This window comes from Penaeus monodon, chromosome 4, assembly GCF_015228065.2.
Source record: "Penaeus monodon isolate SGIC_2016 chromosome 4, NSTDA_Pmon_1, whole genome shotgun sequence".
Taxonomy (NCBI): domain Eukaryota; kingdom Metazoa; phylum Arthropoda; class Malacostraca; order Decapoda; family Penaeidae; genus Penaeus; species Penaeus monodon.
In genome coordinates, this window is record NC_051389.1 from 11,127,177 (window position 1) to 11,147,176 (window position 20,000).

Genomic DNA, 20,000 nt, shown 5'->3' on the forward strand with positions numbered 1-20,000 from the left:
CTCACAATATAATTTTTAAAGCGCTATATTTAGGAGGGTCGGAGATCTCGCTTGACTCCGGCTCCGGCCTCACTCCACCAGCTGATCGCGACGAAAATGGCCGCCTCTCTCGCCGCCCTCGCCCGCCGCTCCTTTTCCACCTCTCTCCGCAATGCCTCTGCTGGTGGAGGCGGCGCGGCCCATGACGGTAAGTTGGTATACTGGTGCGTCTTTTTAGGGGGAGAAGGTTCGGGTGAAGAAAGGGAATGAGGAGGAATTCGAGAAACCGGCAGCTTGCCTCTTCGGAACGTCCTCGATTATTCCCATTCACCAACATGTTTTTTATTTATTTATTTATTTATTATTTATTTTTATTTTGCGAAGGATTCGTTCTCGTAGCGCCCAACTGTGGTCAAGTCCTAACAGAATTAAGGGGGATGGTATCGGCAGTTTTCCAGAATACCTTCGCTAAGCTAACCGCGACGATTTTGGAGATCGACGGGTTACTCTTCACTCTCCAAATATATCGCATTGATGCCGCGGAAACCCCATCGAGTGACGACCTCGGTAGTGCATGGAAGGTACCTGGGAAATAGCAGTAAAATAGGAATAAGGGAGACCGAATCATTCACTGTAGTGTGTACTGGCCCTTGCTACTCCCCCCCCCCCCCCCATGGAAGACGGAATCCTTGCATGTTCCGGCGGGGGGGGGGGGGGGGGACGACTGACGTGCGGGAGCGCCTGAAGCCGAGTGAAGCCGAGTCTGTCCGAGGCTCTCTCCTGCTACATGTACTTGAGGGGGGGGGGGGGGATAAAGTTACCGAGAGCGACGCACTGAGAAAGAGAAAAGTGGACAGTGCCATCTTGTAGAGCATAAAAAATAGAGTAGGAAGCGATATGGGTAAATTCTGCAACGGCCTTACATTTACCGGGAAAAGATGAAAATAGGCCCTGCAGAAGTCCCCGTCCGTGTTTTCCTTGCAAAGACCAAAACAGACGTGACGCATAACTCATTACTGCGATCTACCAAATAGTCCTTGTATTGCTATGTGCTTCTGAGAAGTATTATTTTGTAATTACCAGTGCCCGTTTTTCCAAATTAATATATTTAATGGATTCTTTTGCTTTTATTATATTTTTACATGTTTTGGTAATTATTTACGCCATTTTGTACAATAACCTCATACACTATGTGCGTTTTGCCACCGGGATATTTGCCAGGCCATGCAACACCATTACATTGAGAAATGCCCGTGAGAAATGTTTTATTTCAAGTGCTGTGTTGATTACAGGTCATTTTTAAAGCCATATTGTGGATCTACAGGACTAATAGACATTATCTCAGCCTGATATTTGAATCCAAATGCCAAAAAAACAAACAAACAAGCAATTGTGACCATAGATGGAAGCATAGAAACTTTTGGTGTTTTGCTATATAAAGGTTTGTGGTTTTACCCTGGGGATCCAGGTGGTGTAGCCCCCTGGCTAGGCATATATATTACCCCGGGCACCCCTGGCTAGGCATATATATTACCCCGGGTACCCCATGGCTAGGGAATATATAGGTTGTAGTGTATAAATTCCATAGTGTTCTGAAAGTTGGCCTGTCAGCCTTGCTTGAGATTTGCGAAGTTCTGGCTTCGCCCGGGCCTTTCACTTATGGCCCGGCCGTCTGTCAGCCCTAATCTTTCAAAGATGGCTGGGACATCCATAGAGTTTCATTAGCCAATTTTAATTGTTTTTTGTGCTTATTTACTCAGGAGCTATTGTTCCTATTGACATTCAGTGCCATCCATTATCACCCCCCTTCAACCCCCAGTTCCCCACACATCCCTTAAGATTGTTGGCTAGAGGAAAGATATAAAAAGTCTCGGAAAATTTATCGTGCATGTCAACCAAGAGTACAGTAAAATAAGTGTATGGAGTGGTTACCTTGACAAAAACTAAGACCCTTTTCATCTATGGCAAAGGGTGTGCAAATCGAAAATAAGAGTGAAGATCGCCCATTCATTTTCTAAGTCCCTTCCATGTTTACTTTGCGAGAATCAAAACAAATGTGACGCGGAACTCATCACCAAGTAGTCCTTGTATTGTTACGAATATTTTGTCATTATCAGCGTCCGTTTTCTTGAATTCATGTATGTAATGAACATAATACCACGGGGGTCCAGGGGGCGTGGCCCCCTTGCTAGGCGCATATATTAACACAGGGGGTCCAGGGGGCAGAGCCCCCTGGCTAGGGAATATATAGATCGTAGTGTATAAATCCCACAGGATTAAGGTTAGGTTGGTTTATTGGTTAGGACGCATTGTACGATTACCACGGGGGATCTGGATTATGTGAAATCCTGTAGATTTTTACCGAACGATGGGTTTGGTTCCCGTAGAGTTTTTCGAAAGTTGGCGCGTCGGTGCGTAGAGTTTGAAAGATGGCGGCGACGTCCGTAGAGTTTCATTGTCCGATTTTAAGCGTTTTTTGTGCTTGTTTTACACATTTCTCTTCCTTTTCTTCTTATTTCAGCTTGTTTTATCCCACAATTTCCCTGATCTACTTCATGCCCTCCCCTGCTATCGGGACTTATCAAATCACATCAAGATTGTCGGCTGGAGAATGCTACTGAAAATATCATCAGATTCGTTGTCATCTCACGAAAACAAATCTGATGATATAAATATTGTCTGGGAAGACCCGGTTGTCATTTTCGATAAATTAACCAAAGTCTCTGGAGTCTCTGGAGGGTGCATTGCTCTCGGCAACAAATGCCTAGTTTGTTTCCCCCAGCTTTTTATTACAAGGAAAATTTTGCATGTAATCAACGGAAAGAATGAACAAAAGTAAGACCTTCGTAAGTATTACCTTTGCAAGTTGATAATAACGAAGTTATGTGATGTGTGAGAGAAAAAAATTACCGAAGATTCTTTTTCCTGGGTGGGGGTTAGGGGCAACAGCATTCAGAATGGGTGGTTCCACTCCATAGTTTCTACACATTTGTACTAGAGGGTGAAAGGAATCCATCAATACCAAAATCATTGCAATTGGTTATGCAAAAGTATTGTGAAAATTTACTCTAGTATTATATTTGAGAAATTTATTTTACTAGTTATGTATGTTGGTGGTCTGCTGTATTTTAGAAACATTACTTGCCTTCAGTTGGAATGTGGCTTCCCCTTTAGTGATATTGATTATAACATGTTTCTAGTATCATTGGAATAAGCAAGTAAATACTACAAAAATGATTAAAAAAATGTCTTCCACTCTTTTTCTGAGTTTTACTTCCTCTTTACCTCCTTCATTCTCTTGAAGACTTTGGGGGAATAAGAGGTTGAAGGGGTGGACACATGGAGAGAAATAGTGGCACCTTTTCCTTTAGTATCTTCTGCTTTTGTTCAACTTTTTACACTGTAGCATATTGTTAAGTACACCATGGTGCACAAGATAATGAAAGCTGGAATTCCTACGGCTTTGAGTATATTATCATCTTCGTGTCACAGTCTGTACACAGTTTCTTAGCACATTTTTCTTTGTCCTTCACCGTGACCATGCTTCACAGAAGTGTCAAATTGACCATTGGGCTGTATGGTCATCCCCCTGACAAATATGATGTGTTAGGAAAAAATCATGCCATGTAGATACATAAAATATTTAACATTGCAATAGGGAACTCAAGATTATATGGATGAAATATATCCAATAATGATTATTAATGTACAAAGGTTTGAAATATGAATTTTGTAACATTGACAAATATTTATATAGACAACGTACTAATGTATCCATACGTACATATGAATGCACAAAATATTGATGATGTTTGTGGAGTTAGGAAAATTTTTTTTTTTTCAATCTTTGTTGTTTCTGTTACCAGAGGTGATCACTCTGTTTTACTTTTGTTTATGTAAGTGTATTGTTTTTACTCTTCATGCTATTACTGACCATTTTTTTGCTACACAGATATACATATTTATAAAGATTTTCTAACTTTTGCTAAACCTTGGATTAAAGAAGAATGATAAAATCAAAAGCGAGTAGAATTTCCATTCATATGCCTCTACAAGTTGTGGTACTTGTCTGTCTAAAGGCCCAGTCGCATTAGCCCTTTTTAAGTCATTTTTTGTATTTGCATATGAACTGACCTAATTAGAGTAAAATGTCCTTGGAAACAAACATGGTGTCTTGAGTGGGGTCCTGGGAATCACACGAGGATTCTGACACATATTTTGTTATTTAATGGAAAACATAATTAACCCATTGCCGACGGGTGGTATGTACGCACATGCCATGGCATGGCGGGACCATCTGCCGGGGGCACGTACGCACATGCCATGGCATGGCGGGACCATCTGCCGGGGGCATGTACGCACATGCCATAGAGTATGCATGGACATGCCATGCTTTTTTTTTTGTTACAATCATGGCAAAAGATTATTTTTTTGCCAGTGAAAGTGTGATTAAGTCGGTTTTAACACTTTCTCATTTTTACCATGCAACAAACAAAAAAAATGCAACAAACCGACAATTTCAACTCCATGATGCCGCACACTGCTTATTTTATTCAGACTATAGACCGAATAATGATCAACTATGGAGTCTATATAACAACAAAAATACCCTTCAGTCTCGATTTATCAGGAAGTTTGGCAAGTAGAGGCTGTAAAAAATTATGAAAATTGAAAATACAACATATCTTCGTAGTATTACGAAGAAACGGCATGGGATGCTGGTATTTGGCATGAGTGGTCGCGCATGCTAGGGCGACGATATAAGCCCCCGGCAGTGAGGCCCCGGCCTCTATGAGTGCTACCCGTCAATTATGGGTTAAGTACATTGTGTATAAACATATTCTATAATATTAACTTGTGTGTTTATATTATTTTATGCTATCTAATTTATCAGTAAAAAAACAAACAAAAAAACTTCTAGTTGTATAGAATCTCCCTAGCACAAAATCAAGATAGGAATTCCGCAGACAGAAATAGTTGCAACTAACTTCATCAGGGAGGCCTTCTGTTTGCATGCGATACTTGCAGAAAGCCTCAAATTCAGGCAGTGCTGTGCTGTGAAAAGTTTGTATTTTATATAGTTCCTGCATTAGGCTCCAGGGAATTCACCTAGAGAAGTATGGCAATGAGGAGTTGTTGGATAGAGCCCTAGGATTAGCTAGGGCTTTTGTTCAGTTTGCCACACGGTTAATTTCCTTTCATAATGCCATCATTTTATTTTTCAGTAAATAATGCCATTAACTTACTGAAGGGTGTTGTCATTTTAATTTATTTATATATTTATTACTATTATTATTATTATTATTATTTTTTTTTTTTTATTATTATTATTTTTTTTTTTTTTATGAAGATACTACCAGCTATATCATAATGTAGTTTGAAAGGAAGGTCAAAGAATGCCAAGCTGTAGGTGTGATTTATTTATTGATATAATTGCACAATAATACTCCAAAACATTTTGGACAAATTTGAAAAATATATTACCCAGAATGTTCAGCTCATTTGAAAGTGCCCTTAGAAAACTTAGTGGGAAATCCCCCCTCCTGCCCCACCCCACTGATCCTCCTGAATAGTACCCTAAGCATCTAATACTGAGATTCCTTTTTTCTGGTAACAGGTGGCATGAAGCAGTGGAAGATGCTGTCCTATTTGGTTGCCATTCCTGCTGTGGCACTTTGCATGGTGAATGCCTTCATGTCAGGCGAACACGGCCGGCCAGATTTCATTGCTTATGAACACCTGCGACTCCGAACCAAGGTAGGATATTTATCCTATACAACTTTTCAGTAGTTGAGTGTAAGTGTGATATTGAAGCAGGTCAGCTTGTGGATACAGTTATCTCCTATATAATGAGGTTCTAGTTCCTCCAAAAAATTATTGTACAATGGACAGTACCAAGCCAGTTGATGAAAAGGTAAAGTATTAATTTTAACCCTCCCCCATATTTCAGCCCAACCCAAGAAAGAATAAAAAAAAAAAAAAAAAAACTAAGTTGTAAATTAATTATTGAATTATAATTTCTTTGACTAACCTAGGCCACTGGCAGCATTGCTTACATTATGCTTAAAGGGTATTATTAGTGCCATAAGAGAATCACAAAGCTAGGCTAACTCAAACACTGTGGAAAGCAAGATAGGGGATATATCATGAAGTGTAGACAGAGACAAGTGAAACGTGGTTGGTTATGCTCTCTACTGTACATCATATTGTGTGCACGTCACTAGTTGTATGATTGATTTTTTGGGATTAAACAGAACTTGACTGGTTCCTCGGTAATGGTTGTGGTAGGCAATGGCCGACTTCAAATTCAGAGTTTGTGGCCATGGCATCTGTGTAGTTATCAATGATATGTCACTGTTGGTTAAAGAGGCCCTTCATGCTGAGTGTTCTGTGCCTTTGATTATTATTGAATTGTTAGTATATGTATGGTGGGCCTTGGTACACCTTTTTGACATTAAGTCATTTTTGTTCATTTGAGGGGTGGGAGAAGTTACATAAACTGCAGCTACTAGGTAGCATGTACTCCTATTTCCTAATTTTGAATGTGTTTCAGATTTAATATATCATCAAATAAATTTTTATATTTTCCTGAAATAGCCCTAGAAAGATTCATTATATTTACTTGTGTATATTTACTCATATATATATTTTCTTTACATTTTAGCGATTCCCATGGGGAGAAGGACAGAAGTCCCTCTTCCATAATTCCCATGCTAATGCTCTTCCCGACGGATATGAAGGTGAAGAGCACTAAGACCCTCTGAAGACGCTTTGATTTTAGATAAGAGTGTAAGTTAAATGTAAATTGAGACAAGTAATTTTATTTTTCATCTGACTTATTATTATGTACATACAGTGTTTGAGAGTCCAAGTATGGGGAGTTCTTATGATACATAATTGGAAAATAAAAGTGTAAATGTATGTTCTTGTTTCTTGTTTTCCTTGGTGATAGAACTCCATTGCAGACAAAGCCAGGTGGCCTTTTATCTGTAGTTAACTAGAATACAAGTTATACAAGCATCAGTAATACACAAGAATACAAGTAAAACAAACATCAATTATACAAAAGAATAAAAGTTAAACAAGCATCATTTGTATATTGTTTGTTTTGTGGGGGGGGGGAGTGCTTTCTGAGAGAGAGAGAGAGAGATGAGAGAGAGAGGGACGAGAGAAAACAAGAGAAAAGAGAGAGAGAGAGAGAAGAGAGAGAGAGAGATTGATTGATTGATTGATTGATTCTTAAACTGAAAATAGATTAGTCTTGTATAAAAAATGTGATAGTTTAGTTAAGCTTTTATTCTTAAAATTTATAGATAAATAGACGTGGTTTTTGTAGGATGGATAAATTTTTTTTGAGTGGCCTTAAAATCTGTAGAAAATGTGTATACAATCCAAGGCAGATTTTCATAAACACTATACAGGAACTAAAGATTTGTAAAGTCTTTTGTTATTCAGACATAACTAAAAGGCAATGCTATCCCGTGCAGTTCAACTTGTGGTGAATAGCATAGGGTGCTTGTCATGTAACCCTGTTGGTCAGTAAGGATATGACTCAATATTTAGGAGTTCAAAGATAGCTCATAGATGATGTGTACACCTTCCGCTTGCTTGGCCTGTGTTCAGACATGGCTCGGAGTATAAGGAATTTACTCCTTGGATAAAGTTTGGGTCGGCTGGCAGTCTTACTGATTGTTGCAGCCATGGTCTTGGCCAAGCCCTCCACCATAAGATAGTATGCGCTCTAATGCTTGCTTTCTCCATGTGCTCTTCTAAAACATTGATGGCTTTTTAACATCATCATTTTCCACCACTGGTCTTCCATGACAAAAACTACAATACTACACATGGCCACCTACTGGCCACTGCCAATTGTGGCTATTGACTTCCTGACTTGGCTGTGTGGACAACAGGATGAGCATCTGCAGATACATGAAAATTTAACAATTTTCTGTCCAAGGGAAAAAATTATGAATAGGACAAAGTAAAGACCTCATATTATTCATATTATCCATATTTATGAAGTTGTCAAATTCAATATTACACAATTCTGTGAACAGTAAAGGAACTGCAAAAGGGAGTGCAAAGCAGTAGGATGGAACATGCTAATAGCTCCAAATGTACATGAAAGTGACAAATGTGAATTGCAGACAGCTTAAATAAGATATAAAAAAGTATCTGAAATAACCATAGTAATAATAAAGGATAAAAATCTTTTATCAATAGGTGTTTCTTCTAGTAAAAACATATGAAGCCAGTTGCCAGATCTTACCAGCAACACCATAAATGCAGGAATCAAAGTGATTAAAAGATTATATATATTGGAAATATTGTGCATCGGCATAATGAATTAGAAAATGAGAAGAAATTGAAAAAGTCTTGGCGTAGAAATTTCTGAAGAAAGTTTTTACTGACTAGTCTTTTACAAACAAACAAACAAAAAAGTTGGTGTACACAGGAAACTAAACGTATGTGTGCCTGAGATAAGAACACAATTCACTCGGGTAAATCTTCAATTTTTTTTATTTTTAAGGGAGATGAAACACATTGTCTTCTATTGTCTGGATTTACTTTAGACTCAATTTTCATTTTCTAAAAAACACATAATCACTAAGAAATGTGATGGTAGAGCCCTATGCACATGATCAGTATCTGCTGGTGTTTCATGTTTACAGACTTTTTGCTTGTGTCTACAGCTGGACCTTGAGCCAATTAACTAGACAGTAACTGGTAGTATAACCATTTCCACTTTATCATTGACTCATTTTTGCTTTTTTCAATATGAGACTATCATAATACTCCCTACTCCCTGAACTCCTTCCCTTTCTAGCAACCTTTACCTTATACTATACCTCATCAGCTCCCCCTCTCTACCCTTTTCAGTACCATACTTGTACTGTTCAACCTGTAACTTTACCCTGATCATTAATTAATTCCTAACTCTTTTCAATACTATACTTTACCTTAGTGCCATATGACCTTTGATGTCACATAGCACTTCCTTACATGGGGGCTTTGTCCCCAAAGCCTCACTCTATCTCTATATTTTGAATACCTTAGATATTGACAAGGCAGAAATTTTTCAATACATAAAATAAAATGGAATATATGGATCCCCCCACTCCCTTGCTCATTGTTGCCATGGGGGGCTTAGGAGGTGGAGAGTGAAGCCCATTGTAGGGATCACCCCTGCCTTGTGCCTCAGCCCTTGCCTCAACTAATTCTGCAGAGTCTTTTCTTCTCTCTCTTTCCTTTTCTTTCTCTTCATCCCTTTCTTCTGTTGACTTTACCAAATTGTTAACCCATATTTAGTGTTTTTGCTACAATACTTTAACTTAATGCTGTGTAACCTTTGATGTCTGGTATATTTGTTTGATTTGACCATTCGTGAAATCCACAAACATTGCCTTATTGAACCAAAAAAATTACCCCCATACCTTACCCTGTTGCTATAGTTTGTGTACACTGCTAATTACCTCAGATGTTGACATGGCAGAAAATTTTCAATAAATAAAAATAAATATATGGATCCCACCCCTCCAATCCCTTACTTCCTGTTGTGTGCATGGGCTTAGGAGGCAGAGACTGAGGCCCAATGTAGGGAATCACCCAGCCTTAGACCTCAGCCCACACCTCAACTAATTTTGTATGGGCTTTTCTTCTCCCCCTTTCCTCTTCCTTATCTCCTTCAACGTATCCTAATCATTAAGTCATTTTTACCCTTTCCCCCACAATACTTTATCATAATGCTTATTACCTTTGATGTATGGCACATTTGTTTTCACTAACCATTCTGGAAATCCATAAACATAGCTTTATGAATCAATAAAACTTCCTTACATGGGGACTTCACCCTCAAGACCACACTCTTGCTATATTTTGAATATGCCACCAATGACCTTAGATGTTGACGTGGCAATAATACATACATATGGATGGCTCAAATTATAGCACTGCTCTGTTCTGTGGATGAGCCTGAGTAGCATGTCCAGACAAACAGGTCTTATCGGCTGGCGTGGCCAAGAAATGATGTCAGAGGTGGGAAAGGTAACTGGTTAAACAACCGATTCCACACCTAAATCAGTTGCTTAGTCAATAGTTTTCCTGCCTCTGACATCACTTCATGGGCATACCAGCTAATCAGGCTGGTTGGTTTGAAAATGGCTTAATGGTGGGGGTGTCTAGCAAAGAAAAAAAAAAAAAAAAAAGAGAATGGGGAAAAAAAATATGGAATTTGACAGATATTGCATATTGGAAGGGTTGAACTAGGCCTTCAGTGGTTAAAGGTCATAATAAATAAATATGCTAGACATCAAAGGTCACATATGGTAAAGTATTGTCGTGAAAAAAATGAGTTAACAATTAGGATAAGTGGACAGAAGGAAATGAAGAAGAGAAAGAAAAGGAAAGGGGAAGAAAAGACCTTGCAAATTTGGTTGAGATGAGGGCTGAGGTCCAAGGTAAGGTTGATCCCCTACATTGGGCCTCAGTCTCAGTCTCCTAACCTTCCCCTTATGATAATAAGAAGCAAGGGATTGGGGGGGGGGGGTTATACCATAGTATAAACAGGCATTTGAAAATTTCATTTTTTCATGATGGGGTAGAGAAATTAATGGTTCACAGACTGTTTTGGGGAGATGCAATGTATGCATATTGTGTCCTTAACTCTGGTGTAAATATGAAGGCAAAAAGCCTGATAACTTTATTTGTTCTTAAATGGCTCCCTTCTGGTACATTGACTATATCAGCTTTTTGCATATTCTTAGTTAAAAAGTATGTGCATAACATTTCACCTGCAAACAGTAATGTTAACAGTCTGATAAGAACCTGAATTTAGGCTGTGAATAAACTTTCTTATTTTAATTATATGCCCTTAATATTTCTTCTTTAGAGTTAATACAGTATCACTCCACATTTATACTCTGGGAACATATGGAAGGAAAATAAAATATTATATACACTCTGTATTTATTGCTGACATCAAAGGGACAAGACTAACTACTGGAAAAGGGTACATAATACACTAGCTGCTTGCTTCCTTACAGAGAGCATAATGAACCATTTTTTATAAAATAGAGATTACTGTGAATATATCCATAATCTATGTTCCATAAGATACCACCCAGTATATCAAATGCATTGCCATTAAAAATTAACCCCTGCCCAAGATACCAATACTCTATTATAAAGCATTCCCAATATGTAACTGCAATTTATACAAAGACATATATACAATCTCATACACACATGCATCCCTGCCAAATTTATCAATACCTTTAGCAAATAAAGTTGCAATTTAAGATCTTAACTCTGAGTTTATTTAATACAAAATTTATTTCCCAAGAAAGGCACTAAATTCATATTGCACTCCATTTTTTAATGAGGAGAAGAGCATTTGAGAGGTTGGCGATGATTTGGTTGAGTGCACAGATCTATCAGCTACCAAATCATTGTCATCACCAATCTGTCAGCTTGTCACCATACTGTCAAGTGCATTCTTTGCCTCAATAAAAAATGAGTATAATTACATTTGTGACATGCAAAAAAAAATCTGTCTTTTCTTGGAATTTGACATTGGATATGAAACCAACTGCTTGTTTAACTTCTGTATATCATGTAAATGTTGACTGTTTGCAATAACTACATACCTAATACAAAATATTCGGTGCTAAATATCAATGCTCGATAAAATTATGAACAAATCTGCCATTACCAGCAATTGTTCAATACTGTCTATTTTTTTGTAATTAAATATGGCATTACATGAGTACAAAGCTGTTGGCCTCTCAAATCTTTTATGTATGAACTTTCCTTGTTTCAGACTTATTAATATCTCTAATTCTGGACTGAACCTGAAGTTGAAATCACTTATGAAATATTGTTTAATTTATTGATGCCAGGAGGGCATTATACATGCCCTGTCTCCTATGATTTTAATTTATGACTTGTGTTTTCACATGGAAGCCTCCACAAATGCTTAGACAATGAATAGTAACATCATCAATGATAATATTGGTATTGGAATTAAAAACCTTCTGAAAAAATTAAGGAATGCTGAGGTTAGGTAGGTTAGACTAAGCACTTGTGAAGTCAAGTCTGTGTAAACCAAACTGACAGAACAAATCTATAGTCAACGGTGCATGTACCAGAACATGGATGGCTGACTGGAAAAAAAAAATGCTTATCACAAAAAGATAACTTCATTACCAACATTTGAACATTTTGCGTTTCCACTTTCTAAATCTGATTGAATTTCTAACAACAAAAAAGTATAAGTATAAGTATAAGAGAAGAGAGTGAGTGAGTGAGTGTGTGTGTGTGTGTGTGTGTGGGGGGGGCTAGTACATTCTGTCAAATTTTATTTTTGAGTATTCAAAGGATGTGACTTTTTAATTTCTAATTCCAAGATAGAGAAAAAACAGGAAAGCAAAAAACACACAAAAATCCTTTTCTACTTTGTAATAATAAATCATCCGCATTTGTTAAATAAGCTAAACCTGTATAATTGTAAGCACTTATATATTCCAAAGAAGTTCTAAAATGATAATACTCCAAATCTCTTTCATGGATAATATATTATTGAGGAAATAGTCTTAGACTGAAGAAAAAGTACTACCTGACCATTTTCCTTTTCATGTGTTTTTTTCTATTTACAGTGAAGACAACCTGACCTATATGAAACCAAATATCTGTTTTTGTTTAGATATACAACAATAATAACAAAAAGCATTTGCCTTTCACTAATTGAACTTTATTTATGATAAAAAAAGAAGAGAGAAAAAAAGGCTTTGAAACTTTAGAATAATAATGAGGACAAATGGGCCATTCATAGCTGATTAAAGCAGCTTATTACACTCGCCTCTAAGTAATCTTTAAACTCCCCTACCTCCCAAAAAGGAGAGCTGAGGATAAATACTTCTGTTTACAAAACACTTGCCTATCACATTTTTGTTGTTACAATTAGTCTGACATTAACAGACTTTATTACAGGGTTTATTGCATGCTTATATTAGTTTAGTCACCAAACAAGTTTAGTCTACTGCCAGTTGCCTTAAAACTGAGGCGACAGGTTTTAGGCTCTGATAGAAAGAAAGAAAGAAAGAAATGGCAGTGATGCCTTAAAAACAAAAAAGAGAGAACAGAAAATTTGTCATATGATAATGTGAACAGTTGCTAACAGTACTATTATAACATATTAAAATGTTACCACATGAACCAGAAGGCCAATATTATTTCAAGGATTACTTTTACTCATATAAAATACAGGCAGTGAAGAGGGAACACAAAAATATTGCGATAACCATCTTCATTCTCCTTTTCTATATATGGAGCCGAGTCCTTTTGATGTACACAAAGATAGGCCTCTATGCAGTAGTAGAAGTAGAATTAGAAGAAGAAGAAGAAGAAGAAGAAGTAGAAGAAGTAGAATTAGAAGAATAATTTGAAGGGGGAAAAATCTTTCTACAACTACATTGATTTTGACAATTGACAGAACTAAAAACTGAGTTTGACATCACTTCTTACAAACCTTATATAAAACAACTCTTTATTTATTTCTATAAACTCATAATAACTGAACTGATTCTGCAGTGCAATCTACTTCTTTCAATATGGGTATTCTTTTTCAATGAAAGTAGATAATTTATTTTCTTCCTTTATCCCTGCAGCCTCATGGAGGCATTTTCAATTTATATAATTTTTTAGGTTATGAAACTAATAAATGTCAAATAATTCCATAACCCTGGCAAGTATTTGTATATCTATGGCAAATAAGCATGAAAATTGGGAAAATTATATCAGGAAAAGTTTGGTTCCATTTCATCTCATGGAATTGCAGTTCAATGCTGCAGTGACTTTACAAGTTAATACAACATTCAATTTCCAACTAATTAACCCTTTGGATACTATTGTTAGACTACAAGTTGAGGACATTCAATTTGAGAGAGAAAAACAACAACAATATATTAAAAATAATATGACTTACATGACAGAAACCAAGGCCATAAAAAGGTTAAACTTGCACAATTTGGCACTATTTCCCATGGACAAAAATAGAAACCTTTCAAAAAGAGGACCCATGTGCAATCCATGCATAACTTTCACCATCTTTCTTACCTGATAAAAAAAAAGAAAAAAAAAAGATTGGAAGATTCCTATAGAGTACAAGATCACCCATAAACACCTCCAAACCATCTTTTAGTAGATAAAACCAGAGAAATATTGATAACCCAGAAATTAAAATTAGCGTATTTTTTAACTTCTCTAAGGATTTCCGATCACAAACCAAACTTCTTCAAAAGGGTCATGCCCTCAAAAGCTAATCTTCTCAATGGGTACGACACAAAGTAGCTCTGACTCTCGAGTTCTTTTTTTAAGAAAACTGAAATGGAGGGTATGGATGGTTCAAATGGCAGCTTCCCCTCTTCTTGTGACACTTTGCAAGATACCTGCAATCAAACTGTTGACATTTTATACATCTTCAGTATCTCATTTCATAGGTGGTATTCTAATACTGCTAAAAATCCATGAGCAAGTCTACAAGAATGGTCCTTAGTCCAATGACAACTGGAGCACTATGAATGCCATAATCATTATATAGTCAGGAAAATAATTAGAAACTTTTCATTATCAACTGATGCATTCACCGATTATTCATAAAATTAATAAAGATTTGTTACAAAACTTAATTCTTTAAATCATATGTCAAACAAAATTCACCAAAGCAATGTTGTATGTAACCCGGTTTTATGCTGGAAATATATGAAGTGGTATGCTGTAAATATACAATATAATATAAAATTTGATAATAGTTACATAATGGCTCTATTATCTTTTTTTTTAAAGCTGAAAACATATCAAGAGCATAAACTTGTTTTAACTGGACAAGGCAAAATAGGTAAATTACATCACTAGCAATAATGGACAAGCACTAAAACTGCTCATTTACTCATCACAAGTAAAAAATAACATATGTTCTTTTCCATCCAATACCCTGGTTAATTAAAATATATATATATATATATCCAGATATCTGAGCCTTTGGTAACTATTTCAAATGGTACTTCTAGCTATGATACATTGTTGTGACGTGGAATCTGAAAATCCATGAAACGACTGCCTACCCTTCTTTAACTGAACTGTTCAGTCAGTTACCTGAAAGAACACCTAATACTTTACCATACTGACAGCTACACTTTGAGAGGTTCACTCCATCACTGTGAACAAATAAGGAAAAAAAAATGCTTCTCTCTACATACACTGTCCCTTCTGTTCCTTATTTCTCAATATGACTTTCTTGTGCAACAGAAGATCTCTTTTATTCTGTGAGTCTAACATGTCTGTCTCTGACAAGTCTGGCTCGCTCCCTGGCCATGGAGACGCGGATGTTTTCTTGCTGGTGGTACTTCCATAGCTTCAACCAGGAGAACATTGCCAATCCAACCCAGCAGACCCACAGAGTCCATGCTCCAAACTGGAAAGAGGATGGATCTAATTAACAATTTTTCTTAATTCATATCTTATTTTAATACAAAAAAGACTTACAAATTCAAGATAATACTATCATTGAATAAAGCCTACTGTGGTTATAAATATTTTTTGTCAAATATCCATGTGTGCACAACATAATACAGGAACATTTTTCAGCCCTGTCTTATAGAAGTGTACTCAATGTTTACCACCATGTTCTTCTCCTAATACAGATGTATTTGCACACTGCATTTTGGGATCTAATATATAATAAACTACCTTGTGTGCTCAAAGACTGCCACCTTCACATGAAACATGCAGCCTTCAATTTCTCCTAACAATCTTTACTGTTAAATGCTTTACATGTATATCCTGTAGATCAGAGGAAAAATACTGTATTCTGGAATTATGTAATGCAATTGATTGTGGAAAAAAAGAAAGAGAAAAATTGTCTCATGGTGAATGTTGAAGTTACATGCTTATCTCATGCCTATTTCATGAGTTACCAGAGATTTTATCAAGTTTAATTTTGGTTGAGGGCCAAGGAGAATCTTGCCATGGGATCACTATTACTAAGTGGCAGGTGACAGGGTGGGAGATTCCTAAAGACTCAGAGGGCCTTTAGGAAGGGGAGCCTGATGCAGTAGGCCACTGGTAAATGAGGGTGGAGTGTACCATCCATAAGCCATGCCAGGGAGAGTGCAAGTGGCAGGGTGTACTGAGCACTAGGGAGTGGGCGCAATACAAGGGGTACACTATATCCAAACACAGGAATCTATTCCTGCCTACAATTACAAGTAGTGCAAAGAGCTAATAGCATTGCAAGGAGTGTTGGTACTGCACATGAGTGGCTGTATGGGCTGGGCCTACAAGGCACATACTTGAAAGTCACCACTCAAGTAATTCTAATGCCCATATTTTGGTCCACATATGAAATGTGAAACACCCTCATGCAACAACAAAAAAATTGCAATGTTTCTTACCCTTCCTCTTTCGTTCTGGACTAGTTAATCATTGATTTTCAAGGGGAGCATTGAGAAAGGGGGTTTATGCCAAGCTTGGAATACTGTACCTTAAGAACTAGCAACATCAGAGCCATAAAACACAATGATTCTATAGCACAAAATAGAAAGCATGATACCCTGTCAAGGTTTAAATGTCATCTGCAATTCTTGAGTTTAAACTTGGGTCATAAAAGATTATATATATATATATATATATATATATATATATATATATATATATATATATATATATATATATATATATATATATATATATATATATTATATATCTATCTATCTATCTATCTATCTATCTATCTATATCTATCTATCTATCTATCTATCTATCTATCTATCTATCTATAAAACTTTTTCTTTTTGTAATTTCTTAATGTTATGCTCCTCTTGAAATGAAAGGAGGCAGTAAAAGAAAAACTAAGACGGAACTTGCTACTATCCATGGGTAGCGGATATAATTAATGCAAATTCTATCTTTACCTGAGCCGTTCCAAAGTGTGTGTAGAACATGCGAGTGTGTATCTCGTCTTTCCTATCAATGTCATTTTGTGTGGCATCTTCGCACCTGAAAAACAGAACAAGTTCACAAAATCAGGATCAAATAAATACATGTTTCCAATCCCATTTAATCTCCAAGTTCCTGCCTTCATTAGATAAATACAAAAATCAAGAAATGTAATTCTTCTTCCACACAGTTTTCAAATCTAATTTTTCATGCAGAGGGATTTTTTATTCCATAAAAATACATGATAATAATTAAAAAAAAAATTTAAATGGTAAATTGCAACTAATGGTGTGAATGCAGACTAAAGCGAGCTGTTTGACTTGTAAGATATAAAACTATAAATATATCACAGAAATTAGCAAATATTCAATTGGCATCAGTTCAAACAATAAATATCACTCAATCTCCAGAGTAGGATCTCATGCCTATCCATCACTATGCATCAACACTGCTGGGAAAAGGAAGCAGCATCAATACTCACGCCTCGAAACGCAGCATGATTGTGTTGCACCATATCTGGTAGCCAATGGTGATGATAAGAGCTCCTGCGAGGGCGGCAAAGGACATCACAATGCTCATGACAACATCCACAAATGCACTCAGGAATGTGCTGAAAAATATAGATGATATCTTAATGTTTTGCTGTTCATCTGCCTTGTAGCTTATTTTTTTATTTCAACAACAGTCCACAGTTTGGTACAGTTGTATTGATTTTTCATAGAGAGAGATGCACGGACAAGTTAACAAGTTAAAATTTAAGTTAATAGTCATTCACCATAATCATATACCATTAATTTGTTTAGCCATTCTTCTCCCTATGCACAATAAAAAAAACAAACAAACAAACAAGAAAACAATTGTTCAATCACAAATCTGAGCACTTTTATAAAATTAAACTTTCCCTTCCTTTCCCTTCCACAGAATAATGCACATCATCCTACAGCTTATGAAACTTTTAAAAGAGCTTCCAGTAATGTTCTTGTTCAACTTGAGGACCTCCTCAAACTCATGTTACAAAACCATGAAAATGTCCCATATCATCCATAAAACAAACCACTTACCTCTCTCCTCCTGTGCACAGCTGGACAATGCATTTGTAACTCTGAACGAGGGCAATGAAGAGAGAAATACTGGCCCAGCTGATATTATAGTCGCAGAAGGCTTGTGAGCCCCAGCTGACTTCCAGCTGCCCGTCTGTCTCACTCCAATTCCCTCTGCTGAACAACAAGCAATGGCCTCTGGAAGGAATGAGAAAGATTGGTATCATACTATTTATGGAGTGGGATATCAGCAAGCTATTCAGTGAAACACAGGGGTTGGAGAATGAAAAAATACGAAAAGAAAAATGATATTTGTTTATTTATTATTATTATTATAAAAAAAAAAAAAAATGAGTCTCTATATATTTCTATGTGGGAGGGGGGGAGGGAGAGGGAGGGAGGGAGGGAGGGAGAGGGAAGGAGAGGGAAGGAGAGGGAAGGAAGAGGGAGAGAGAGAGAGAGAGAGAGAGAGAGAGACAAAGAGAAGGAGAGAGAGAGAGACAAAGAGAAGGAGAGAGAGACAAAGAGACGGACAGAGACAGAGACAGAAAGAGAGAGAGAGAGAGAGACAGAGACAGAGACAGACAGAGAAAGAGAGAGAGATAGAGACACACAGAGAAAGAGAGAGAGACAGAGACAGACAGAGAAAGAAAGAGGAAGAGACCGCGGGAAAGGAGAGGGGATAGGCAGACAGGAAAAAGAGGACACACAGAAGGACAGAGAGGGAGAGACACAGACACAAGGAGAGAGGAGGGGAAAAGAGGAGAAGAGAGAAAAGAAGGAGAGGAAGAAAAGAAGGAGGAGAGGGAAAAAAAGGGGAGAGAGGGGGGGAAGGAGAGGAGAGGGGGAGAGGAGAGGGGGAAGAGAGAGAGAAGGAGAGGAGGGAGGAAAGGGAAAAGGAGAGAGGATGAGGGAGAGAGAGGGTGAGAGAGAGGGGAGAGGAGGAGGACGGAAGAGAGGAGAGGAGAGAAGAGGGAAAAGGGAAGAGAGGAGAGAGGGGGGGAGGGAAAGAGAGAGAAAAGAGAGGAGAGAGAGAGAGGGAAAGAGAAGAGAGAGAGAGAGAGAGAGAGAGAGAGGGAGAGAGAGAGAGAGGAGAGAGAGAGAGAGGAAGGTGAGAGAAAAGGGAAGAAGAGAAAAGAGAAGAGAGAGAGAGAAAAAGAGAGGGGAGAAGAGAGAAGACAGAGAGAGAAAGAGAGAGACAGAGGGGGAGAGAGAGGAAGAGAAGAGAAAAAGGAGGAGAGAGAGAGAAGAGAGGAGAGAGAGAGGACAGAGAGAGAGATGAGACAAGAGAGAGAGAGACAGAGAGAGAGAGACAGAGGAGAAGAGGAGAGAGGGGGAGAGGGGAGAGGAAAAGGGGGAAAAGAGAAGAGAGAAGAGGAAAAGAGAGAGAGGAGAAGAAAGAGAGAGAGTGAGAGAAGATAGACAGAAAAAGGAGAGAGAGAGAGAGAGAGACAGAAAGAGAGGAAGGGGGAAGAGAGAGAGAGAGAGAGAGAGAGAGGAGAGAGAGAGAGAGAAGAAAGAAGAGGAGAGAGAGAGGGAGAGAGAGAGGGGAAGAGAGAGAAGAGAGAAGAAAAGAGGAAGAGAGAGAGAGAGAGAAGAGAGAGAAGGCGAAGAGAGAGAGAGAAAAGGGGAGGAGAGAAGACAGAAAGAGGAAGGGGAAAAGAGAGAAAGGAAAGGAGAGAGAGAGAGAAGAAGGGGAGAGCGAGAGAGAGAGAGAGGGAAAAAAGAGAAGAGGGGAGAGAGAGGGGAGAGAGAGGAGAGAGGAGAGAGAGAGGGGGAGGAGGAGAAGGAAAAAGAGAGGAGAGAGAGAAGAAAGAAGAAAAGAGAGAGGAAAGGAGAAAAAAGAGAGAGAGAGAGGGCCGAGAATTGGAGAGAAGAGAGGAGGAAAAAAGAGAGGGGGGGGGAAAAGAGAGGAGGGGGGAAAAGAAAGAGAGGAGAGAGGGGAGGAGAAGAGAGAAGGAGAGAGAGAGAGAGAGAGAAGAGAGAGAG

At 37.8% G+C, this 20,000-nt stretch overlaps 2 protein-coding genes across 2 annotated transcripts in view; one reads left to right on the plus strand and one right to left on the minus strand.

Annotated features, from left to right (window-relative positions):
- Positions 1–31: 31 nt before the first annotated feature.
- On the plus strand, positions 32–6,901 carry LOC119570149 (cytochrome c oxidase subunit 6A, mitochondrial-like). Its single transcript, XM_037918008.1, has 3 exons — positions 32–187; positions 5,597–5,736; positions 6,644–6,901. Exons 1-3 carry the CDS (start codon positions 97–99, stop codon positions 6,731–6,733), a joined length of 321 nt encoding a protein of 106 aa, XP_037773936.1. The 5' UTR covers positions 32–96; the 3' UTR covers positions 6,734–6,901.
- Positions 6,902–10,932: 4,031 nt separating this feature from the next.
- The window catches only part of LOC119570159 (transmembrane protein 179-like), an 11,383-nt gene continuing 2,315 nt past the window's right edge, over positions 10,933–20,000 (minus strand). The window contains exons 2-5 of the mRNA XM_037918015.1: positions 18,033–18,209; positions 17,453–17,581; positions 16,947–17,031; positions 10,933–15,448 (exon numbers count right to left, since the gene is read on the minus strand). Of these exons, the coding sequence (XP_037773943.1) occupies positions 15,293–15,448; positions 16,947–17,031; positions 17,453–17,581; positions 18,033–18,209 (547 nt within the window). The 3' untranslated portion in view covers positions 10,933–15,292. The remainder of the gene's footprint in view (positions 15,449–16,946; positions 17,032–17,452; positions 17,582–18,032; positions 18,210–20,000) is intronic.